At 45.9% G+C, this 26,546-nt stretch overlaps 2 protein-coding genes across 4 annotated transcripts in view; both read left to right on the top strand.

The window, feature by feature from the left end:
- Mid1 overlaps positions 1-20,902 on the top strand; it is a 41,280-nt gene extending 20,378 nt beyond the window's left edge. The window contains exons 3-6 of one of the 2 annotated variants that reach the window (NM_001274241.1): positions 1,081-1,809; positions 15,071-15,675; positions 15,744-15,901; positions 15,963-20,902. In NM_001274241.1, coding sequence (NP_001261170.1) covers positions 1,081-1,809; positions 15,071-15,675; positions 15,744-15,901; positions 15,963-16,936 — 2,466 coding nt within the window. In that variant the 3' untranslated portion in view covers positions 16,937-20,902. The remainder of the gene's footprint in view (positions 1-1,080; positions 1,810-15,070; positions 15,676-15,743; positions 15,902-15,962) is intronic. The other variant, NM_001038883.2, reaches the window with a different exon arrangement.
- Positions 20,903-21,893: 991 nt separating this feature from the next.
- On the top strand, positions 21,894-24,858 carry SiaT (Sialyltransferase). Of its 2 annotated transcripts, NM_166684.2 has the most exons (7): positions 21,894-22,009; positions 22,811-22,993; positions 23,063-23,605; positions 23,860-23,957; positions 24,020-24,299; positions 24,407-24,504; positions 24,568-24,858. In NM_166684.2, the coding sequence occupies exons 2-7, from the start codon at positions 22,828-22,830 to the stop codon at positions 24,736-24,738; spliced, it is 1,356 nt and encodes a 451-aa protein (NP_726474.1). In that variant the 5' UTR covers positions 21,894-22,009; positions 22,811-22,827; the 3' UTR covers positions 24,739-24,858. The 2 variants fall into 2 exon arrangements, with proteins under 2 accessions (NP_726474.1, NP_523853.1); NM_079129.3 differs by having other exon boundaries at positions 21,894-22,373; positions 22,624-23,605.
- The last annotated feature ends 1,688 nt before the right edge of the window (positions 24,859-26,546 follow it).

Genomic DNA, 26,546 nt, shown 5'->3' with positions numbered 1-26,546 from the left:
GACAGACCTACAGTTTGGGGTGAGCAATCGGGATGCAATTTTTCCAGCCAGGCTCATAAATATTCATGCTTTAACCGGAAAACGATTAAGTCGCTGCAGCTCAAAGTCCTCAGAGCTCGTGCTGCAGCAGCTCTTGGAGTACCAGTACTCCAATATTGATAGTAAATTCCTACGGAAATTCTCCAGCCACGCGAACTCGTCCTCGCCGCCCACTTTCCGCCCACTCTCCGCCCTCTTTTCGCCTCTTCAGTGTTATTGTTGTAGCTGCTGCCTTGAGTTTTATGCAAGCATGTGGAAAATTCCAACGAAGTGCGGTCATTTTAATAACAAAAACATCAGCTCTTTATGCACTCAATGCTCCTGTTTTTTTTTCGCTGTTCGCAGCTTTGGCTTCTATTTACTTGTTTTTTTTGCGTTTTATGACTTTCGCTGTTGTTGTTGGCCGAGCAAACTTTTCCAATATACCAGTGTGCTTTTTGTTTTTCCTGCTGCATATAGTTGTTGCTCCCCGCTGGCTTGGTTTTCCCCAATGCGCGTAGCTGTGTGTGGGGATGACTTGCAGTGGTGTATGTGTGGCTATCACAGTCGGTTGGTTTAATTTTTAAATCACACAAGACAGTTAATTGGTGGAGGAGAAAAGAGTGGTGTTAGGAACAGCGTGTTCCAATAAACATGAACTACATTTCAGTACACATTACCTTGGTTTCACATATGTATATGTGGGCAAGGATACTTGGGATTTAAGGAATGGCTTCAACTTCTTCGATAGGAGCTTTCCACCGAAAACAGAGCTTTTTAAGCCGTATCACAATAAAAGATTAAATGCCATATTAAATTGAGACTGCAAATCTCTAGTTAAGTGTATTCCTCAATTGTCGATCTTAAATCATGGTTAAGAGCTCCTAAGAACGTCGTATCCTAGATTCGTGTTTTATTGTTCTGAAGTTTATATCCCCTTTATGACTTTCGTAGTCGCATGGCAATATCGAGCGTTTATATCATCAGTGGCATTGTATTGTTTCTGTACGTTTTTGCAATAAAGGTTTTGCTGATATTAATAAATGTTCCTCTTCCTTGCAGGGTCAGTGCTCGGCTGGTACACTGCCCATGGCCTGGGTCGATGAGGGACCCGGGCCCCCAACCTGCCCGCGATCCTGCGCCGAACAGCAGCAACAGAAGCCAGTGGCCTCCAAGGCCAAGCGGAGTGCCACCAGTAACAATAAAGTCAAGTATTTCGTAAACTATAAGACAACCCAGATGCGGTTGCGCCGCGCTGGGGATCACGCGATGGACGCCACCGACAGCCATTCCCCGCTGGCCAGCGAGCGGCCACCGAGCACCACCGACGACCAGGACGTGGACGTGTCCTCCACCACTGAGGAGGCGGAGCCGGAGCCCACGCTGTCCTACAGCCATCTGCACGCCCAGGAGCCGGTCCTGGCCCACCAGCAGGACCCGCGGGAGCGGGAGCAGGAGCAGCAGGAGCAACAACAGTGCCTTGAATATCTGGGCGATTCCGCCGAGTCGAGTCCGCAGCACCTGTGCGGCCTCCAGTCACCTGGTCATCTGCTGGAGCGACTGAAGGTCCTGCGGCTGCGCAACTGCTGCGAGAGGAGCGTCTTTAGCTCCCTGCACACGCTGGCCCTCAATGCCAGCCTTACCGATCGCCAGGAGTGCGTCCGCGTGCTCAGCGACCTGCTGGACGTAGATGGACTGGCCAACAGGATCACCTGCGAGCTGGCCGAGATCCTGTTCCGCTTCGACTGCCGGCAGGTCTACTCGCTGATCAACCAGTGCGACGACTGCAAGGTGAGTTTAGTTTACCCCCTAATATCCTTGGCTCTTAACCCATCTAATCCCCTCGTCCAACCCCGTTAACCCAATTAAGCCCAAACCTCATTCGCTTTCCACTTTGGGCCAGGCCGAAACTCTTCCGCACCGCGTGACATTTTTAGCTGCTCATTAATTATTAAAGTTGAGCTGCGAAAAAAGGGAAAAACTGAAAACAAAGCTAAACCCAAAGCCCTAAGAGAGGAATTTACACTGCGAGAAATCACATGATGTTATGCCGATACGAGTATCTGGAATCAAATTATTCATACTGCCGGAAATTGAACTTAAGGTGGAAGGAGTGCTTGGACTAAGTTACTAAGACTGTCGCCATTTGAAAGACAAAAAGTACGAGACTCTTAGATAAAAGTTGTGAAATTTCTTTCAGTGCCTGACCAAGGGTCAAAGTTAAGCTTTCAGGTCATCTAGGTTTATCTATTTATCAAGGGGTCTTCATTTTACTCTCACAGTAAGCAGCTCCCTAGGCAAAGCAGATGTCAAAAATAGTAAGCTTCAGTTCACCAAGAACAATACCTTTTTGCATTTAAAATTTCCCACCCTTCCCATTGACCATTTGGCAATTTTTCATTCTCTCAGTGCAGAACTCATTGAGGGCTCGTGCTGCTTTGGCCCATAAGCGAGCCAGGACTCTTGTCCAAGGATTCATATTTCAGACTCGTAATTACGGGGCAGGATGGCAGGGAAGAGAGCAGGAGCAGAAGCGACGCGGAGTCCACGTTGCGGTTAATTTGTGGCACTTAAGCTCGACTGCAGTTGTCCGCTACATAGCAACACCAGATTTCGGTATTTCGGTGCATATTTGATGTCTGTTCCATATAATTGGTAATTATTCGTCGAGTGTCGGCCAGAGATTCCTTTCCTTAACCTGAAAACCTGAAATGGCTGAAGGGGCGAAGGAAAAGCTGGCTGAAACAATGACTACGCTAATGAGGGTCTCTGTAGGCAAAGGAAAACCTTTTGAATACTGCAAAATCTCCGAGAGAGAGAGGCAGTAAAAAAAACAGAAAAAAACAGAAATGTGAATTGCGCTGATTAACAAAACTTGAGGCAAATGCTAAGCAGACGGCAACAAAACAACAACAACAACGCGGGCCAAAAATACACAAGATGTGAGTGGGAGTGGGCTGCCAGGGGGGTGGGGATGGGCATGGGGATGGGGATGGATATGGGTGGTGCAGGTGCTAGGGGCAGACATATGTACACACACAAATTTAAATTTAAATTACGCATACGCCTGGTGGCACACATTTAATGCGCTGTGCAGCCACAGAGGCAACAACAACAAGGGCTTTAAACTAACCGAAGGATAGGGATTGCAGGAAAAGCGGTGATGGGGTAGTGAAAGGGTGGCGGAGAAGGAGAAAGGAGAAAAGAGAATCAGAGCAGAGATTCTCCAGCAGCAGCCTTAACATACTTCTAGTTCGAAAAGTGCGCTCTCAGCTGGAAGTCAGTCAGCGGAGAGCTGGTGAGAGATTTCCAGGACCTTTGCGCTCTCTTGCGGTGTCAGCAGGACACGCTCTCTATGAGGACGCCCTCTCTCTCTCTCTCTCTCTCTCTCTTTCTTTCTGTCTCTCTCCGCCTCTTTGGCTTTTGGGACTCTGCAAACTTTTTCGCAGTTTATATAAGTTTCAACAGGCCAATGTTTTGTTGAGAAAATTGGAAAATTTATCAAGTATCACAAATTGTATGCAACTTCCCTTGAAAAGTGTGTTATTATTGTGTTTATAATAACATTTTAGGAGCTCTGTAGTTAAGTGGCCATAGTTTGGCAATTGGGACCGACAGGAGCCATTTGAATTTTCAACTGCGCGCGCTGCTCCTGTCCCTCTCTCTCGTTCCTGGTGGCCATTCAGCAGAAGTTTCCTTCGCCTTTCTTTTCCAAGTGCCAGATTCCAGCACAAAACACGTTTTTGCACATGGCCCGAGTGGAGTTTGGACCTAACCCCGCTAGTCTCGGTATCGGTATCACTGGGTTGCGCTATCATCCATGGTCCAGTTAACCGATATAAGTACTCCACCAATGGCATATTTACTTATGATTACCCAACTTCCCCACCGCAACTGCTCTAATTAGTCGCAAAGGCTTGACGTTGCGGCCAACCGCAAAGGGAAAATCCATTTTCCGGAACCGAGCTTCAAGGTTTGTGTTCTTATTTGCGGTTTTCAAAACATTTTCGCCCCTTTTGAAACCAGGAGGTCGTTGATATTCTCATCACTGCGGCAATTCGATTATGTTCATCATATTTGGGGAACAGATTAATAGATTTTTAGGTTAGCAATTTGAGGCAAATGCATTATGTTTGCAACTCAGAGAACCTGACTCTGTTAAAGGATACAAACATATTTATCAGTTTCATCAGCTAGTTATATAATAACTATTTAGTATCCTTAAGCGTATAGCTGGAAAAACCGTTAAGAGTACCCTAAAAAAAAATTTGCCACTCTGCTCATAGCCCAATTAGTTTTTCAATGAAATGAATGACAAATAGATGAGCATATGCATATTCATAAGATTTATTTTATTATGCACAAAGCCACAATAAAGCATTGACCTCCAGAGCCAGCAAAGTGAAACTTTAAACTTCACTAGAGAGCAATAAAGTCAAAGTTCAAGTTTCTGCCTGATTCCAAGTGATTTAATCAATTGCTTAGATGTGCTTTGTGTGTATTTCCCAAATTGGCTTGGCCAATACCTTTATCTGTATTTGCTGTCATCAAAGTTGGCTGCTGTTTGGCCGTAATCTATTTCCATCGATGATTTCGATTTAATGTGGGTGATTTTCCTTTCGATTTTGTTTCATATACTTTGTGGCAGTGTGTAAATTTGCATTTTCCATATAGACACATATCACATAACCTTACGTCATATAAGGACCGAGGGAGAGCTCATGGATGGGAGGTATTGGCTCTGCAAGGAGCCTGTGTCGGCGAAAGAAAATTGTCAAAAGCGGAAGTAGCGTAATTTCATAAATGATTGATTACAAACACTTTACACGCATTCTCACTTATGTGCGCCAATCGCACACAGTCACCCACACACACAGACACATGTCCTGCCGAAGGATAACGCCCTCCCTCATCTCTCTCCCCTCTCTCTCGGCCATATTTGCTTAGGTGTTTGGGCCATAAACGATTTGTTGCTGTTGTCGCCTGGCGACAGCTGACAACGCTGAGCTGTATTACACTATAGCCGCGTTTTGTTAGGTCCGCTTTGCACTTCTTTATCCTCCCACCGCTGATTCTTCCATGGCCTCCCCCCGCCACCCGCTTTGCGACTGGACACATGTGTGCGTCGACAGTCAGGAGAAAAACTTTCTGTGTTCCAATAATCTTTTCCCCCTCCCAGCAGCCCGGCATTTGTTCCACCTTTTTTTTGCATTGGCATTTGGCTTGGCTTTCCTCCTCCGGTTATCCTGTCTGTCCTCGTCCTGGCCGCCTCCTTCCCAGCTTGCCACTTTGTGCAATCTAGCAATTTATCGAGTTTTGCGTGGGAGCCGCATCTTCCAGATTATAATCCTGCCGAGGGTGAAAGCGGAAGTGGAAGCAGCTGGCCCAGATTGATAGATTTCACTTTGCGGTGCACGGTGGATTAAAGAAAAAGTTGATTTCGCTGAGATTCCTCAGCCACATGGAATCTCTCTAGATGCTAAAAATATCCTACCAATAAGTCGCAGAGAAAAATCGCCATTTTCTATTGTCACTTTAATTTAAATGGATTTGTGGTACTATATCTCGGTAAAATCGGTTTGCCAGTTATGGCTCTAGCTTCATCAATGGCAATAGCTACTAAAAACTTAGGTTACAGGTATTATGTTTCAGTACCATGGAATATACATATGGATTGCCTTGCTTACCCAACAAACAGCATTTGGGTAGCACTTACCGCATCGACCCACCAGCACCACATAAAAGTTTTTCCCCTGATTAGCCCTGGGTCCCCCTTTGAAAACAGGAGCAACTTTCGCTTTTGGCCCTCAGAAATATTGCGAATACGCCATGTAGGCCCTATACTGTGAAAGTTTCAGTTAAAGGCCCTCTTCGGCAAATAAATGGCGCAATGCAGCGGAAAATTGGCCAATTCGAGCCAACAGAAGCAGCAGAAGGAGCAGAAGGAGCGCTAATGTGACCAAGACGTGGAGAGGGGGAAGCAGGCCTCAGGCAGCAGCAAACGATTAATCAATAAAACGAAGTCTGATGAGCAGGACACAGACGGGTGGACCGCAGGACAGACAAAGGGTGGCAAGGGCAGCAGCTGCTCCTTGTGCTCTGCTCCTCGGGGTCCTTGGGTTGTGAAGCCCTCCACAACGCGCCCCCCGCGAATCCTCTCCAGCTCCGGGTGAGCTGCTCCCACGTTGACTGACAAGTCTTTGTGCAAACAGACGCACAATCCCACTCACAAACACACTCGCAAACAGGGCCAATACACACAGAGACCAGCTCGTTGCTGACACAATATGAAAAATGTTTTTTTTCCCTCTTCCAGGGGCGGTGGCTTTTGGGGCGGGGCATGTTCGTAATCCACAATCGACAAAGATAAATCGCTTTTAGTGTGCTCCAAAGCATTTATTTAAATTTTCGCTCGCTCTCCGTTTCTGTTGCTGTCTCGCACGCACTGTCTGTCACCTCGCTCTTTCTAGTCAACTACACCGGGAAAAAAATGTGTCCCTTTGTGAGAGGGGTCAATATCATATTTTATTAGTGTGTTAGGCGTTGCTGGAATCTTTTAAAGCTAGTTCAAGTAAATCGGAATTCGTTGTTATGGGCCAAGGGATAAGAAACCTTATTTTTCTGTAGTTTTGAGCCTTGTTAATATTTTTCGCCGTGGAGCCGGGAAAAGCTGAAAATCGAACCCGAAAACGAGGCTAGAACAGGGGCCAACAAAGGCCATTGAATTATTTGCGGTTTTCGCTGCACGCTGACGTCATAGATACGCGTCTACGACAACTTAAGCTACCCTGCAATACACTCCACTCGGCGCCCACTTGCAGGATCCCAGTTCAGTTAGGGATCCAGGACTCGGGACTCGGAACACAGGACTCCGGATGTCCCGCTCCCCAGGCGACTGGTGGCAGGCATTAGCGTCATTCATACTTTGGGCCCAGCTCCTCCTTCTTAGCGCTCAGCATGTGAGCCGCCCCCAAACTTATGCCCTCCACCCTCTGTGAATGTGTGTGTGTGTGTGTTTGGATGCTAGTTGGTATGAGAGTGTTTAACTGCCTGTAATGAGCTGCCAATGACTCAGTCTTGGTCGCAGCTTAATGAGCAAATTAGTCGGCTAGAAATTGTTTTGCGTCCTGTGACTCTGTCTGTCTGAAATGGATTCGAACGTATAGCGATAGTCCGTAAGCTGATTAAACAATTCCCACCTTTATCCCTGCTCAAATATTATGAGAGGGTGTGTAGTGACATCAGTAAAAGAATATTGGGTAAATTGCGCTACATATTAGGTATCGCCGGTTTATACTTCGTTGTTTTTTATCCACATTTTAAAGGCTTGGCGCTTTGAAATTGGAGCAGCGCTGTAAATCAGCATTCCCAATCAGTATTGTGACCCACATCATCCCCCTGTTTATTTACATATGTTCGCCTTATTGGGTCGGCGGACATGGTTCGATGGGTATTTCCGCGTCTTATTTTTAATTAAACTTTCAGTTCATATTTGCCGTCAGTTAAGCGGCTTTCAAGGAATTGCGCATGCTGCACATCTGAAATATGGAACATGGCTCGCCTGGCTGAATGTCTTCTTGGCCCATTGACATGGCTGCATATTTCTCAGGCAAATGTTGCAGACGTGGCTCACCCAGTCACCCAATCACCCTGCTCCCCATCCTCCCACTTGTTCTAGGAAACCAACTGACTTCGCCCAACACATTGAGCTCGGCTTGTGCATTATTTACTTGTGTGTGCCACTGGCATCCATATCCATTGTATTTGAATTGTCAAATCAGTGGCAGCCGAAGGGGGCTGGTCGGGAAGAGATGGGGCTGCTGGCAGGCGCACAATGGCTGACGATGGGAAGTGCGCAGACAAACAGGCGGGGCTCCCATCCTTCGGGCTCTATCAGCGCCCTCAACGGCTGACTGACTCGACCGGACGGAAGCTGCAAAACAAACTAAGCATTGCATTTACGGCTAAATAAAGCGGGCTGAAAGAGCAGCTGCAATGAAAGGTTAAGGCAAATGCACTGCGCGAACAAACGCTTGTGGTCCGACATCAATTCAACATGCACCATGCTATGGTATTCTCGGAATAGGAAACACCACATCCTAGTTTATGGCTCATAAGCTGTTTTAGTAGAGATTACTCTCGTATCTAGGTGACTTCTGTGCTTGGTAATATATATTTTTTAGGTCTGCACATGACGAATCCAAGCCTGCTAATGACTCGCCCTAAGAATCCGTCTTCTGGGCACATCCCCGATCTAATTAAGTGCTAACTAATGTGTTTGTCCATACTTGGGTGGACAACTGGACTGGCTCAAAATGCTAATTAGACGGAAATGGTCCCTCCGCCATTCGAGTCCCTCGAATGTGTACATTATCTGTTTGAATATACTCGCAGAGAGTAGTGGGTGTTTGCTTTAATGTTTATGCATGTATGCTGCGCCAGAAATTCCAACACTTGCCGACCAACATATCCGTCATAAACATTTCACATCAGCCGCAACGTAAATTTCACTTAAATATGCAAATTTCATTCCCCCCACACAAAAATAGGGGTGCGGATGGGGTTTTGGGGTTGACGTTTCAACTGTTTGCGGCGTTTCACAAAAAATGATTCGAAAAGCGAGTGGGCTCCGGACTCAAAGCAAACACGTTAATTGAAAAATTTACCCACATTCCGCATCCGCTATGAAAATGCTGTATGTATGCTGGAATGTTGACAATAGCGAATATTGTCGGCCAGTTATGACAGGCAATTAAATTTCGACTAGGGCAGCATTTTGTTGCCCAATTAGCCGAGTCTGCCAGCGATTTACAAGCGGCCAAGAGGAGGAGCACTCCGGGTTGACAACAGACCAGCCACCAGCAACAGACAATTTTGGAGAGGCGGCAAATGACTGCGGACAGCTCGCCAGATACAGATACATTTACAGCTACAGATGAAGCTAAATCTCAATTGGAATCTGAGGCCGAACAAATGTGCCAAAAAATGCTCATGATAATTCGGGCGGACACCCTTTTAAACACTCATCCGCCCCGTTGGCCCCGTTAAAGCGCCAGCAGCTCTGGCATTTTGTTATGGGATTTTGCGGTTTTAAGTTTAGTATTTGTCGGATGCAGCACGTAGCGGTTGGGGAAATGGACTAGGATGGAGGTGCATGAGGCATGGGGATAGTAAGAGCACCCGAGCTTTATGCGCTGCACTCAGTAGGTAACACGTGACCGTGTGGCAAACAAAACAAACGAAGCAATGAACCAGGCACCGAAAGGGAAACAGAAACCAGTAGCACAGAAGAAAGTGCTGACGAAGGGTTGGCTCGGGGACGGGGAATGGATCTGAAGGGGTACATAATGGCCCTTGCCAGGCGTTTGTTCGCTGGTTGCGAGCTGCAAAAACCGCTCCGCAAGAAAGCGGACACACACACTCGCGAATGGATGGAAAATAAAAGTTTATCCTTGGACCAACAGCAAAGGCATTACTTAAGCGCAGTGCACACTGTGTATACTGCTTATTGCCATAGCCAATGCGACAACACGTGCCGCACTTGCCCGTGCCGAGCTCCAGTCCCCCAGTCGCCCAGTTCCCCGGATCCCCAGCTATACAGTTGGTCAAGTGCGTTGGCGTGAGCGAGGAGCCACTGTGGCCAGGCCACTTTGAGCTGGCTAACAAAATAAGCAGGCGCACACACAGCCACTCGGCCCGAATAGTTCAGCGTTGCATTGTAATTGTGGTCGAACGCGATATCCTGCAACGATAGGTTTTAGCAACAGCCTATACTTCAGTTGCCACTAGTCCCAGTTAATCCGTATACTAGAGAAGATTTATTATGGTGTAGATCTTACCAGCCCGGAACCATTCAAAATTATTATACTTTAAAAGAACATGTCATTGGTTGTCATTTATTACGTTGGTTATACACCGACCATATTTTCGCAGCCACCACAGCTTCCAGTTACACACGAAACTGGCATAAATATTCTTCGAATGGTTATTGTTTCTGCTTGACATAATTGAAGTATTTACTCCGCAGAAACAATAACCAGATAAATTTCGAATTTGCATTTAATGGCTGCAGAAATCATGGTGATGGTTATTTATGGAGTGAATTTTAATAAACGTGTTTTAAATTTCGCACATATAAAAATGTGTAGCACGCTCATGGGCCGCGATTCGCACACAGGCGCACGAAGGTGGCCCACACACACACGCACCGTTTCGTGAGCCATTATGCAAATTGGCAACAACATGGCCGTGGAATCGGAGTGGGCCCGAACCGAACAGCCCGAAAGCCGAAAGAGTCGAGAAAGCCGTAATGCTCGGCTCTTACTACTCATAAATCTACTGCAATGGTACAAATCAAATCATAACTTATTTGCATACATACGAGCCTAGCCCTCCGCCACAGGCTCGTATGGGTGAAGGTCCCCAATCTCCAACTCCATACATACGCACTGCTGTATGTGCTATGTGCTCTATGAGCGCCATATCAATTACATTACATAGTCCTGGCCTAGCTTGGCCTGGCCTGGCACTTGTGTGCTGCGCAAATCTTTGCCGAATTCAGTCACGTTTCCATAACACACTGACCAAGACTCGACCACACCAGCCAGTCAGCCAGCCAGCCAGCCAGCCAGCCAGCCAGCCAGCCAGCCACTCGGCCAGGACCCACAACCCACACCCCACACGAAAGTGTATTAAATTCGAGATGAAGTTGGGGCTTGGGGCTAGGACATTTTGCGGCGGTGGAAGGAGTGCGCTTAGAAAGCCATAAAATATTTATGTCTCAGCCAGTTTGCGAATGAATTTGAAGGCCAATGCAGGAGCATAAACTCTGATACACCCAGCCGAGCCAGCCAATCGAATGGCGGATTGACTGGGGGCGAGTGGTGGGGATCGATAACGCAAACAATATGCAAGGGCAAACAAAGTTGTTTTGCTGGTCATCGTAAAGTGATTCCCTCATTCAGTAGTTTTGTTTCTCCGATGCCCGTAATTTGGATTCATATTTGTATGAATACGAGTATTGAAAACAAGGATTTTTTAGACTTTTAATCCCTAATCGATAATCAAATAAGCTGGCTGCTCACCCGAACTGATCCGATTTGGCATAATAAAAAAATTGCGATAATTTTCGCATGTTGTTCGGGTTGCGCCCTGCGGCTTATTTATATGTGTATTATATTTTTTATTATCAAGCGCCTGGGCAATGTTTGCGTTATTTCTTTGGTTCAACGGCTTATGAAATTATGATAGTAAAACACGACTACGGCAACAGCAATGGCAATGGCAATGGCAGTGGCTATGGCAATTCCAGTGGCGGCCATTTGAAAACTCATAAATCAACCCACACGCAACGTCTGCTCCGTTTGGCAAATATAAAAAGGACTCCCTGACCGTCTTGGCGCTTTCAAAAAGACGAACGGACAAGAATTCAATTATTTGCCATATGAAACGGTCATTGACTGACTGATGGTCAGTGGCAAAGGTTGCTCTCGCCTTTGTTGTCGCTTTTCTATGGCCTGTGGGCGGTGTCCTATGACCCTGCCCCCCATCCGACGACCCTTAACCCTTAGGTTAGTCATTAATGTTTACGAGGGGCAAAAGGAGAGCGGACACACAATATTTTTCAGGGCTACCATCAGCGTTATTCCCATTAATATGGCTGGCTGTAAAAGCGGCTGACTCTGGCCAAACGCACTCGGCCAATATATGTGAAATTAGAATTTCATCGCCCAATCTGCATTTCCAATTAAGCCTCGCTCATCGGATCCGCACACGACTGCGGCTCATTATCGCATATTGGGTTTCAAAAATGTTAAGCCACAATTCCGATTCCTCTGCGCCTCTGCATCCTGAATGCCCACTTTCATCCGGTCAATCTGGGTGACAGGAGGCGAAGGACGAGGCGCGAAGGTCACACGTCGATGGGCAGGCACAACCCGGCTTATTTACTGCCCGAATGTGTGTCCTGCGTCCCGGGTCCCATGTCCCGGGTCCCGTGTCCCCTGTCCTCTTGCCACCCCCCTTCGCTGCAGGCTGCACGCCCATGCCGATGCTGATGTATATGCTGATGGTGATGGTGTCGTGTCGGCGTAATGGCCGAAAAGGACGAAAATCGGGATTTCGCGTGCGGAATGACTTTTGCGCGCCGCATTTAAATGAAGGCAAGCTTAAATGGATTCCGCCGGCTGTGGGGGATGAGTTTAAATCCACTTCTTCAGCTCGGATTGATTTTTGCAGCTCCTCGGCGTGAAAGTTGCGACTCTCGCAGCCCGTCCGCTGCACAGGCTCCAATTAACTTTGCACCTGCACACCCTCTAATTGAGTTCGCCTTTTGAGCCTTTTTATTTCGGCGTCGGAATTCATTTAGGGCCGAGTGCAGGCGCATGTTAGTTCGGGGGACAGTAGATGGGACAGGTCGGGCTTAAGTTATCCTCCACGTGGCACACGAGGCGGCTGCAGGACTCGTTTCGCGGCGAGCAATTCTGCACGACGGTGTCCTATTAATGGCAAATACTTTTTTGTAATTAAATAATAATTTAGCGAGCGGGGGACTGAAGACAAGACGACGAGCTCGCCCACGAGAGACCTCAAAGTTGTCTTGGCAACAGCCACCCCTGTCTCCTATGTTGGTGCACATAGAGAAGTAAATCGTGTTTTTTATATTCATTTTTGTGATGTTTAAATGAGCAAGCAAGGACATTTCCGCGCTATCTTTTCTCGCAGTGTACGCAGTCGTTGGTATATTTATTTGTATACGAGTATTTGTGGTTTAATGTCAGGCACTTGCTGAGTTTATGGGTCGTTGTTTTCATGGCCAAAACAAAATGAGTGCAGGTCTCGATGCACCACTCAGCACTATTTTGGCCATTTCACGAGCTTGGGGAAACGAACTCCCTCGCATGATTGAACTACTCTGGGGATTAGGCCGAAAAGTAGTTTTAGCCTGGCCTCCGCAGATAGAGCCGCACGCTGTTGCGGTGGATAATTTTAGATTTTTTTTAGCCGCAAACACCAGCGCCCGCAGTGACAGCGGCGGCAGCGCAAACAATTAGCCTTGCCAGCTGCAGTCGGCCGCAGGGTAGCAGTGCGTATGCGTGATTTATGAATGCGGTGCACGCTTTTGCGGCTATCAAGGGTAGGTAATATTTGGCTGCAGCTACGGACATGTACATTATGGGCGCAACGAGGGGCGGGCTAATTCAATTATAGCTGTGTTGTGTTTGCATACGGCCTTTGCCCAGCAGTGCTTTGTTCTATGCACACGAGTGCGAACACGAAATTCGATAATTGATTTAGACAATCAGTGCACTTTGCTGCACTTTAACTCGGGGCAATCAAGAATGTGGATAAATATTGGGCAGATTTTCTGCTCCTTTGCCTGCCCACTGGTGATCAATATATATTCTGTGTGTATGCATAACAAAAATCCAATGACTCTAGTCCCTCGCTCAGAATCCTGCCATCCTGCGAGCAATGTTTCAATGAAACCGAAAACCGGAATTTCTCGGCCTGCTGTCCTTGCAGGGGAATGTAATGGCAGCGCAGACACATTGATAGCCACAGAAATGTTGGCAAATAGCAAAAATTTCACCTGTACCGAATTTCTCTGCAGGCCTGCGAAGAGTTGTTTGTTTGGTATGTGCCTTTGACCAATAGTTATGGGCGAAAGCCGAAGGGCATGGGTTTGCAAATTCCAAAAAAACTACTGCAATAGTTCTGACAGAATAGAAAATCACAAGAGGACCAGAAACAAACAGCAGAATTCAGAAGCAGCAAGAAATATGCAAAAATATGTTTTCCACCCTCAAACAAATTGGCTGCCAAATGGAAAATATGTCGGCTGAGCAGAGGAAAGAGTAAATGGTCAGTTTGGTGGGTATTTAAAAAAAAAATTAATAAGTGGATTATGCCTTCTTTGGCAATGGCAAGCATTCTAAGTTGAGTTTTGACAGCGATTCCATAACTATATCCACAAGCAATCAGGCTTCTATTCAAAAATTCACTTTTTGGCCGAAATAGTGATTTTTAGGTCGGAATTGGGAAATTCGAATGCCAATCGATTAAGAATGTGAATAGGAGCTAAAAGAAGTACAGCACTCAACATTTGAATCATAAAAACGATAATTTTATCTAAAATAAGGATTTTTAGGTCGGAAATTAGGAGGGTAACCTTCATAACTTGGCTAAAAAGTGTCTGAAAAGGATGGAAAAGACAGTTTTACACAGCTGAAAGTAGGGACAAGAAACCCCTATCAAAGTACGGGGAATTTACAAAAATTCATTTTTGGCCAATTTTTGCATTTTTTATAAGGGGTTACATCATAAAAGTGGCAAAAAATTGACAAAAATTTAATCTTTCAAATTTGAATGCCAATCGATTGAGAATGTGAATAGGAGCTAAAAGAAGTACAGCACTCAACATTTGGACCATAAAAACGATAATTTTGTCTAAAATAATGATTTTTAGGTCGGAAATTAGGAGGGTAACCTTCATAACTTGGCTAAAAAGTGTCTAAAACGGATGGAAAAGACAGTTTTACACAGCTGAAAGTAGGGACAAGAAACCCCTATCAAAGTAAGGGGAATTTACAAAAATTCATTTTTGGTCAATTTTTGCATTTTTTATAAGGGGTTACATCATAAAAGTGGCAAAAAATTGACAAAAATTTAATCTTTCAAATTTGAATGCCAATCGATTCTAGTTGTGACTACGAGCTAAACGAGGTATAACAATTAAAAATTGGTCCATAAAAACTATTGTTTTCCCCGAAAAACCATTTATTAGGCTGGAAGATCCGTGGTCTGTTGAGAAATTTTTCTCCCATTGAGTGTCTATTGGAAAAATTACAAGTCTTACTGGGAAAAATTAAGCTCATTATTCATATTACTATATATACATTATTTAAATGTGACACTCCCCCTATTTAGCGGTTATTCAGTAATTTCAATAAAGCTTCCAAAACACAAATGCGAGCACATTTCCACTGAAACAATTTAAATGTGGCCCGGGACCTGCATAATTGATGAGTCCTTTCAATTGCTTGTTTTGCAGGAAGCATATCGTCGCTGGGTCTGCAGTACACTAGTGCCATATTTCGCCGAGCCAAAGGACGTGTCGCCGCAACCGAAGGACGAAGGACAGGGCAAAGGCAAACGCTCGGCAAGGAGTGCAGCGAGTGCGGAGGCAACGGCGATGGCGGACGGAATCAAGCATAAATCTCTGAAATTAATCAGCAATAACAATAAATCAAATAACGGCAATAACATGAACGAGCGTCAGATTAATCAGAAGCATGACAAGAGCTCCAATGCGAACGCGAACGCGAACTCAAACGCCAGCAAGGACATTGACCGCAGCGCGGAGGAGGCGATTGACAGGGACCTGGTCCAGACATTCTACGACGTTGTTGGTCTGTCTAAGCCCCGCCACGGCGAGGAGGAGGTCCTGCCGGAGAATGAGGCTGGATTAGGACGCAGTGCGGACTCCGAAGTGGATAAGGGTGCGGAGCCGGACAGGAAGAGAAGTAGGAACAGGGAGGCGGAGCTGGAGCTGGATACGGAGGCGGAGGCCGAACAACAATCCAATAATTTCATATCGACTGCCAATAATTCGGATCCCAGAGCTACGGATCCAGTGATATCAAAACTACAGAAGAGGTGAGCTAGACATTCGAATACAGCAAAATAGTAAGTTCGTATTAATTTTATATACACCACTGACCTAGATCAACGCGCAAGACAGAGTTCCGTAAGCGTCGTCGTATCCGGCCGTGCCTGAGCGTCTGCCAAACCGTGGAACAAAAGTGCCCCTACCTGCTGCCCGCCGATCGCGCCCCTGCGCTGCCCACCCAATATGCCGGCGAGCCGACATTTCTCTGCCTAGGTGAGTATGGCTCCCGGCGACATAGGTGCTGTTCTTATCCTCGCACTTCAATCCCCGCCAGATCAAAACATACCCGAGACTGGGGCGCAGCTGGAGAAGTCTAGCTACGGCCCCAACGATTGCTGCTACAGTTACTGCAACGGACCGGCCTCCGGAATATGCACCGTTTGCCAGGATTTCGGCCAGCCCGGGACGGAGGAGCGCGAAATGGCGGGCAACTCCACCCGCCGTGTGCACAACATCACACTCTCGCTGAGCTCACATCCCGGCGAGCACGCCCGCGCCAAGAGCGTGGCTTTGGCCCTGCGGAACGTCAGCCAAACGGGGAGCGATCCGGACGCAGTGGAAACGCTGCTCGATCGCCTGCCGTACTACGCCAGCCACGACGGGATCTTCTACTACGACGAGGAGGGCGAGATGCCACACGCGTCGCTCTCCGGCGACTGTGCCGTAGTGCCCGCCGCTACCACGCGCTGCACCATTCCGTACTACGCCTCCGGGACGGGAGCGGTGGCCAAGCCGCCCACGCAGCTGCTGGTTTGGCTGAGCGCCCTGCTCGGCCTGCTCAGCAGCTGTGGAGCGGCGCGTCAGAGGTGGAGCTGTCAGTGGAGCAGTGGCTGCGGCGGACACCGGGCTCGCAGTCGCCAAGCGGTCGCCTGCGAGGCCAACTGCCACGAGCAGGAGCTGGTGAAGAGCAGGAGCTGCAGCCAGAGGAGCCCGAAGGTGCGTAGGGAGAAGCCAGGTCAGGACCAGGACGCTGAGCTGGTGGCCTTCAGGACGTGGCTGTGGTCCAGCTCTTGGCATGCCTACAAGCTGACCTGCAGCAAAATACGATACTTCAGCAGCCGGAGCCGGTTCAAAGGAGAGACGAGGGCCGCTCGTTCAGCGAACTCCAAGGACCCAAGTGGATTACAGTGGAGTCGGGCGGCAGGATGCACTAGGACTAGGAACTACCGCTTCTTCTACTACTACAACTACAACATCAACGACTGGTGGCGGAGATGGTGGCGCTGCCTGAGCAGCGGGGCCTTATAGTGCCTGCGAACGATAAGGATTACCATGACGACTCCCTCTCCGGCGAGGAGGCGATACCAAGCACTAGTAATAGCTAAATCGGAATCGATGCATAGTAGATGTGGCAAGAGTCCGGGAAGGACACACAGTGACACAGAACACACAAATCCATGGAATACGAATTAAACGAAACAGAAAACAGAAGCCACTTAAATATTTATGGTCCTCTTTCAAACGAAATAAAAACAAGCATGAATTAATTATAAATCTCTATTGAAACAAAACCAAAATAGCATATTTTATTACAACTAGAACAAAGAATATGAATATTTAATTAAACAAAAAGCAACTGCCACAAGAATAGGTTTTTTAGATAAACGATAACGGAAGTATAAAACAAAACAACAAAAACAAGAAAACAAAAAAAAAACAATTTAAAAAGCATACAACTAAAACATAAAACGGATACCGACGGAAAATATAATAATATAAATAGTTATTAATTTAATTGCTGGCGAACATAAATACGAAAAGTTTAGGTTAGCTACAAAACAAAAAGACGAAAGGAAAAATCCAAATTTATTAGACTACAAATTTGAGTGCGGCAAGGCTATTAGCGGTAAATGGGGGGAACCCCATGATCGACACACAATTTCATTCAGACAACAACGTGTAGGCCGCGTATCAACCACCTTTCAAAGAAAAGCGAAACGTGAACTTTACTTAAATTAGTTTACACATGTACATACGCGCATGTGTGTGTGAAGTACTATAGTTGAGGTGGGAGCGATTTAACTAACAATTAAAACAATTAACGGGAAGAAAACAAAAAGAAGCCGCAAAAGTGTCTAAAAATGTCTTTATTTAGTATACAAATAAGTGGAAATAAACATTTGTATAACCCAATGAAGCAAAAGAGCCAAAATGAAAAAGGAAGAGTATGAGTATGAGTATGTAAAACGCACAGTAAACACGTATCTTTAAGATTCATCGACCGACATGGCGAGGGATTCTGGCCGAGATTCGGATTCGGGTAGCAACGGAAGCATTACCGGCATGTACGAGTAGAACCATGCGCCACATAGGACATATGAGTCGCATATATATATGTATGTACGTTAGATATAGTCAAAATGTGCAACGTAAGCCGCAAGTTAAGGTAGAGAGGCGTGGTCAGAAGAACAACAATATACCTATTATATAAATACTAACAATGAATAATAATACTTTTTGTAATAAAGTGAACTCTATGTAGCGTATATATATATTAATTATATATATGAAATATATATATTTATATAATATATATTGTCTTAACAACTTATCGTACATAACTTGCAGCAAATGAAAACTATGAGAAAATCGAATCAAGAAACCGAAACCGAATGCGAAACCGAAACCGAAACCGAAACCGAGATCCCTAACGGCGAAATCCAAGCGTAAATAATTAAGAAATAATTAGTCGTATTTGGTATTAACTAATTAACTATTAAAGTAAGAACAAACAATTTGAGAGAACCCTCTGATAGAGCACACTCGCCCACACGCTCACAGATATAGAAAGACACCTCTTCGAGCACTCCTAATGGTTCAGTTCAAGTTAGTTAACCCCCCCCCCCCCCAAGCCAATCACCCGATAACCCAATGACCCCATGACCCCATGACCCGGTGACCCGACATCCGATCACCCGACTTCCATCTGTCACTCCACCTCTCTCACCCTCTCATCCTTTCACGTTTTGGGAAAAGTCCTTTGTTCGATCTCTTCTCAGAGGTCTATAATCGAACGGTTCAACCCACTGCAGGCAGTGTCGGAAATACAAGGACCTAATTAGGATGTTTTGAAACGTTTCCCACACGAGTTTCCACAACATTTTGCATTACCAAACTGACGAAATTACTTTAGGAGGAGGTAGCAGGACAGCAGATGGTACAGATTTTGTTAGGTGTTGTAGTAGCAACGTATCGATGTAACGAGCAGAAGCAGCAGCCTTCATTACGAACCCTCCATGTCTCTCTGGTTAGCCCCCATATCAATAACTCTTTGTAAATACAGATTACGTATGAGCAACTCGCCTCGAATCCATCTGCACAGTCCCATCCCATCCCCGAAGCATCCACATACGCCTAGTCTACGCTACACTTTCGCTCCTTCGATTCTTCAAGGATCCCCCAGTTGTTTCCATCAATGTGGCGATGGTACGGATTGACGTGGCCAAACTTTTCACTTATAGTATAGGGGCGGATGCATGCCTTTTCTTTGGAAAACAGGGGGCGTAAAAGCAGGAGAGGAGCGGTCAGGGCGGACAGGGGCAGAACGACACCGTTATCAGGCATTTCAATGGCGGAACGGAAGCGGAAACGGAGCAGGTAACGGTGGCGGAAACAGTAACAGAAACAGAAATAGAAACAAATGAGCAAAGGAACAGGGCAGAGTCAGCCGCTGGCACAAATTGCGCGCATATAGAATGCAAATTGTTATGAATTATTGTGTACTTTTGTAAAACTTTTTGATATATATAATATAGTTAACATGAATAGATGCCTAAATAATAATAAATTAAATGTTAATTTATTTAAATGTAAACAATAAATAGAGAAGGACACTGGAGTAGGCCGGTGGATGCGGACACGGAGGCGGACCGAGGTCGAGGCCAGTCCGGTTTGTTGGTCAGTGCGACTCGAGCCCGGGCCCCAATCCACACCCGAGCCCCGGCATTAGCGTATGTACGAATAAATTTTAGGCACCTGGATGGAGGATCCTGAAGCCCCTTCGGCGAGGATGACTCGTTCCGGGAGGCGGCGATATCCCTGTGCATAGCGAAACTAGTTGAATTGTGTACGTAATGTGGGTGAAACCATAGCTCCAGATCTGATCCATCGACTTTGCATGGTAGACAGCGCATCGACACCATCTCATGCGGTCCATACACAATCGATTCACGTTCAAATCCAGATCCGAATCAATAACCAATTAGCACGAATTATACAATAATTTTTGTAATTGATTAGCCGCTGCCACACAAGCAAAAGCAAAACCAAAGCAAAACCAAAACCAAAAATCGAAAACAACAAGCAAAAACAAAAACCAAAAACTCCGCTGCAGCGTTCGCTAGCAATTATTTTTTACAAAAACCAAAGAAAAAGAAATATTTCAAATATGTAAAAAAAGAGATTTTTAAAAACCGAAACAAAATTGGAAACACGAAATTCTTTTTAGGCCAAATGAAATTACATTATTGTGTGCCAGGACAAAAGTGACAAAATATAAAAAAGAAGAAAACGTTAAAATGTGTTGTATTTAATATCATGCAAGCATGCACAGAAAACCGAACAAGGCGAATAAAGAAAAACAATTAATATAACGAAATTCATAGCGTCAAGTCAAGTTTAATTTAATTAAATGAAAACATAGACTAATTTAATGGAAAGCCATATACAGCTAGCAGACAAAACAAAAAGTCTCCATAAAATTGATTACTCTAACCATAGTAATTCCCGAATGAAAGTTTGCATAGTGAAAAATCGAATCCAACAATGAAAAGCCCCCTCCCGAATAACAGTAATTTAGTGGAAACTGATAAAACGTAAAACCTAAAACCTAAAACCCCACTTGAGACAGCTAAAACTTTAAAAACTAAACTGAAATCTTCTGTACTTGTTATTAAAATACAAAACGTAAGGATAAAGAAACATAGAAGAATCAACAAATTATAAATATAAAACGATGAAAAGCCCAAAAATAGAACACAAAAACGAAATTTCATAGTCCTTAAGCTAAAGTCTAAAACCAAAGAAAATTAAATTCCCCCAGCCAAACTATCTAACGTAATGAAATTCATTTCCAAAGCGGACGGAGAAGGAATAGTAATACTTTCTAATAATAATGGCAACTGGCATAATTATGGTAATTGTAAAATAATTAAACAATGACGTAAACGTAATACAAAACGGAAAAATCGAAAATAATAAAAATAAATTGTTGTTATTGAATGTATTTGTATAGAAAAATTATTATGATTATGACGATGAATAATAAATGATTACAAAAATAATAATTATTGTTCAAACCGAAAAAGCAAACAAAAAAACAAAACAAATATATATATATACGAGAAACCGTCTTTGACTTCCTACTGGGATGAACTGAAGGAACTAAACAGCCACGTGCCAAAACCCGTGGGCTTTGCTCGGGAAGAATCGGAATAATGGTCGGGAAAACCCCCTATAAACAAAACAATTAGCAGTCCTCGAGAGAAAGGGGAGGAATGGAAAGGGGAAAAATTGCATGACTCCGGACCAAAGCCAAGGATAATTGCATACGTGGGGTTAAAGCAGTGTTTCCTTCACATTTTAATTTGGACAATTCTATTTAGATAAAGGGTTGCCAAAATCGTTAATGAAGAAGATGGAAACAAAGATGCATGTTTCAGATTTCCCCAGCCAACAAAGCTGAAAGGCTTTGCAACTTGACTCACGATCCCTATTTAGTATACAAAGTCGGAACGCCTTGTTTACCTAATCCGCCTGGCCGGGTTATCCGTTATTTATGGAAAGTATAACCATGCATATCAGGTGAAAATCTTGATTTCCCCAAGCAGCTAACCGGCAAAGTGGCAGCAATCAAGTCGGTGAACCAGCGAGCGGCGGCAAATAATGGCATGTTCTGGAATCTCGCACGCACTTGCGTTTAAAGTGCTTGTGGGCTTGTGCGGGACTTGCGAGGGGGCTGTATTATATAACCTGTGTAACTTTCACTTTCGAGCCGCTCAACGCAGGTGCTTAGCGGCAGTAACGGCGGCACCATCATCGGCAGCCGCAACAGCAAACACTCTAATTAGGCGCGACCAGCGAGGAGGACGAGGCGATGGGCAAAGGACGAAGGCAGTCGGAATGCCGCTGCCGAAGCTGGCTCCTTCGCAGACGAGTCCTTCGGCTCCATTGGCCGGGGCACTGTGCCGCCGTCTGCCGAGTTTTCAGATACGTTTCGGCTGGCGAAAGGGAAAGTTCGAACTGCGGACGCGTCGCCGGAAAATCCTTCGCTTTTCCGGCTGCTTTTCCGAGTTTTGCGGGCTGCATGTGAACGCACTGTCGGTACGTGTTTATCCGCCTTTGAAATGTATTTTTGTGGCGCTAAATATTTGCCTAGTGCTAACTAGTTGTGCGTCGACGGTCAACTAGCTTTTCTGTTTGCTCGCGGCAGTGGCGTATATATTTGCATACTTTTTGGCGCCAGCTGAAAAAGTCCAAAATAGAAAAGTGAAATTGTGAATCCGTCCAAAAGCATTTATACGGCATGAAAACTTTATGCCAACTGACAGCTACATGAATTGCTACTCAGGCTTAAGTGCGAGCTAAAGGTCAATGCTAATTGACACTGACGCGGCAAATAAGTTGGGAATTTCTCGATAATTGGGAATAAAATTCAATCCTACTCTCGGAACATTTTGATCGCTTGGTAATTGTCGTTAAAGAAAAAGAGGGAAAATTGTGCAAAAACTTGGGTGCCGCTGCCAATAGTAGTATCTGATTAGATTAATATTTAAGTCAATGGTTGCTAGAGCGCATTTTATGGTTTTATTTTGATAAATTTAAAGTTGGTTTTTTTTTCAAATATTTTAATTGATTTAAAGTTCATTGAAGCCTAATTAAAAATAAGCCCATATTTACTTTAAAAAGTTAAGTTAAAAGTTAAAAGTTATTAGCAGATCCTTTAGTCACAATTTGGTTGAATATAAGATGAATACAAGATGCCATTGATAGAATCCGAATAGGCTTGCATTGTTTCAACTTTACATCCTTTTACGAATTGAGTCCTTTGGCTTCTGGCGCTGATTGCCGTGAGGCGAGCATCTTCAGCTCACTTAAATATTAATTGAGCCCTCGTTCGACCAGCGTATTATGAGTGGAGAATGAGGCAAGTGACACGCGCATCGTCGGGTCAAAGTCAGGCCCTCCTTTCATGCCTCATTATCGCCGTGTGCGCCGCATTAATAATTCAATCTGGGCATATCCAGGGTGTGAAAGCTCAGCCGGGACGCGAACCCGGCGAGGTGAATTCGCGGCAGCCCGGCAACGGTGCGTATGAAAACAGTACTGGCACGGAGAGGCGATTGCGCAAAGTAATTTGGAAATGCATTCCCACAGGAAATGGGACCACTGGCCACCGCGTGCCGCGCAGTGTGTTCCACGTGCGCTGGAACCCCAACGAGAAGTTCATCGTGGAGAGTCGCGAGAATCCGGCCATCAACTCGTCCAAGCTGGCTCCGCATCCCCGACTCAAGGTCTCGAAGAACACCAAGCTCACGCTGAGCCCCAAGCTGTATCTCTGCCACGACAAGCACTCGGAGCTGTGCCACAACAAGACCCAGCAGTTTCGCCAGCGCATTGTCCGGGCCTTCGAGAAGGCCATGGTGGAGTCGGTAAACGAGTCGCAGGCGAACCACTACAACGTGGACTACAAGCCCGTCTTTGGGGACAGCTTCGAGGAGCAGTACTACCCCTCGACCTGCCTGGTCATGGAGGCGGGCGTGCGGGTCCTGCGCCGCAAGGACGCGCCCTTCAACAAACTGCCCTTCGGCCGGCTCTTTCCGCGTCAAAAGCTCTTCCGCAACGTCAAAGACATCAAGACCTGCGCCATCGTCTCCAGTGCGGGATCCTTGGCTGGCTCCAAGTTAGGCCGCTTCATTGGTGAGTAAATCTGAAAGCAGTATGCATAAGAACATGATTCTATTTTTTCTGTTTGAGCACTAATTTTTGTACTCATAAAGTAAAATTTTACTTGTTAAACTGGCATTGTTAAGTTTCGCTGTTTGCAACTGCAGTGCACCCACCTGCATGCACAATCAGTCGGAAGAGGCCGCTCGTGATCGGTTTGATTTAGCCGTCTACTCTAATTCCGTTTACTATACATTTTGGCCCACTACGCTCCGCCCTGCTCCCAGACACGCACGACATTGTGATGAGATTCAATCATGCGCCCACGCAAGGACACGAGGTGGATGTTGGCAGCAAAACCACGATCCGTGTGGTGAATTCGCAAGTAGGCTGAAGCGCATTTCCGCACTTTCGATTGCAGCTGCAATCAACTTTTCCCCTCCCCAGGTGGTCACCAAGCCGGAATTCGACTTCACCCGAGCCCCCATCTTCCGGAACGTCACGATCGCCGCCTGGGATCCGGGCAAGTACAATGGCACACTGGAGGATTGGCTCACTAGCGCTGACTACGACCTCTTTTCCAACTACGAGCTGTACAGGCGGCGCTATCCGAAGTCACGTGCCTTCCTCATCGATCCCCACTCCGTGTGGCGCCTGTGGCAGAGTCTGCAGATGTTTGCCGGAAACCGGCCGATAAGCAAGAATCCCCCCAGTTCCGGTTTTATAGGTAAGCTATAAAGTTCAGATGCTTGGAATTGTGTGCCTTGCGCCTGCAGAAAAAATTGGGTTCTCGAATGTGAATTGCTGAGTGATTTCTATTATGTGCCTTCCCAGGACTGGCCCTGCTCCTGCCGCACTGTCCCCAGGTGGACTTCGTGGAGTACGTGCCGTCCACACGACTCAATGGACGCTGTCACTACTACAGCAAAGAGGTGTGCTCGAAAATTAATTTACTCAGCCGACTCTCCTGATCCCCTGACTTCCTTCATTCCCAGATGAATTCCGCCTGCACATTCGGCTCCTGGCATCCGCTGGCCGCCGAGAAGCTGATGGCCCTGGACATGAACATGGCGGAGGACGACGACATGTCGGTCTTCCAGTTCGGCATCCTGCGGATTCGCCGGCCGGACAAACTGCTCTGCGGCTTCAACTTCTTTGGCTACTGAAGAGGAGCGCGATTCCCAGTTGCCAGTTCGCAGTTTGCAGGCGGAAGTGGCAGTGACAAACCAGGTGCATTTAATCAAGTGGTTTTCATCGAGTGCAATAAACAATTCAACTTTGCAATGAATACAAGCTGAAGTACACTTGGTCGAGTGGAGCGTGGGAGGAGGAAGAGGAGGAGGAGTCAGGGTCCCAAGTGGATTCCCTGCCTTTTGATTGCTTCTCTCGGCTGGCTGGAACAAAGCCGACCAGAACAGAGCAGAACACAAATTATGACTGTCCTCATGGAGCCGTGTTTTTCTTTGCCATTAAATGCCATAACTGTTTGTCTACACGGGCGACCTGAGTGCAATAAGTATAAGTATTATGATTGTTATTCCGGCCCCAAGGATCTCGGCGTGGGCGTGTAGTGGACGGGGTGCGGCGAGCTGGGAGGGGAGGGAAAGCACTCATTAATACGTGATGCGGCAGGCCGAACGTGCGGCGACTCCAAAGTGACAAGACGTCAAGACAACAGCGGAAAGTCGGTGTTATGATGACAATTTTTGGTCGTTTTCTGCTGGCGTGGCCGGAGTTAAACGCTGCGTATGCGCGATTAAATAATATATAGAATGAATAAATATTGAGATTTCGTTGAACCAGGAACATGGCCCAGAACGAAAGTTATGGCCGAAGGGCACTGGGCAGTATCTAGAAAACGAGTCCAAACGAAACCCGAAGTGTGAAATGGGAGTTTCTTGAACCCACCGGGCCACCTGCTCCTCCATTATTCCGAATTCAGGCAACTTGCTCTTTTGCATTTCAACAGCCAGCCTCAAAGTTCATCTAACTCGAGTCGAAAATAACAAGCCATCAGAAGTGCAGTCCGAATTTTTGATTTAAGCTTCCATTTCGGACGTTTATTTGACAAATGCAAATAGCAGCAAGACGTTCACGTGTTTATGTTTGCTTCGGCCACTCTTTGTTTTGGTAATTGTGCAGCGTCCCTGCCCCGAAAATGGCCAAAAGCCATTGGCCATCGTCCATCGCCCACTGGACACTGGACACTGGACACTGAGCACTGGCACTTGGCAGGCGGTATTTTGACATTTTTACAAGCAGCTTGACTTTTGTTTTGCCATTCTGCCGAGAGCTCTTCGCGCAGGCGCGTTCGTTGCCCCCGTGAGAACGTGTTTGCCATGCTGATAAATGGCGAATCAAAGTTATGAATTTTATAGCTGAAAGTCATAAAGTGATGGGTGCGCGTGTGCAGTAACCTCCATGGAATAGGACTCTTAGCTGCGATCCCACATCCCGCATCCCCTAAAAACATAATTTTCTTGTAATCCCTTTAGGGTTCCAGAGTGAGTAAACGAAACGAAAGTAGATATCCCATCATAATAATGTGACTCACTGTACCGTTTGGTGCCTGCGTATAACTTTGTTTTTAATTAAAATAATTTTCTTCAGATCTCTCCCCCACATGAGTGTATTGGTGATTCACTGACTTGTTTTATTTAATTTATTTAGAAATGACAGGCGATTTCGTTACATATTCTAATAAGGAAGTATATGTCTTGTAATTGTATTATAAAAAATATTTCTGTATTATTCTGCGAGGCTCTTCGGATCGATTTTATATTTAGGAGTGTGTCACATTTAGTGTTCATTTCCCGTAGCTTCTGGCTGGGCAAACTCCCCACACCGATGCCCCTTGCTGGGATCCAACTCTTATGTAGCATGCAAATTAGAAATGTAGCTTTTTATTTGATTTTTATCGACTGCTGAATGACAGGCCCGGCCGTCCGAGAGGGTCAGCACTGACATGGACGTG

Source organism: Drosophila melanogaster, chromosome 2R (genome assembly GCF_000001215.4).
Source record: "Drosophila melanogaster chromosome 2R".
NCBI classification, from domain to species: Eukaryota; Metazoa; Arthropoda; class Insecta; order Diptera; family Drosophilidae; genus Drosophila; species Drosophila melanogaster.
This window is presented reverse-complemented; position numbering and strand designations above follow the sequence as displayed.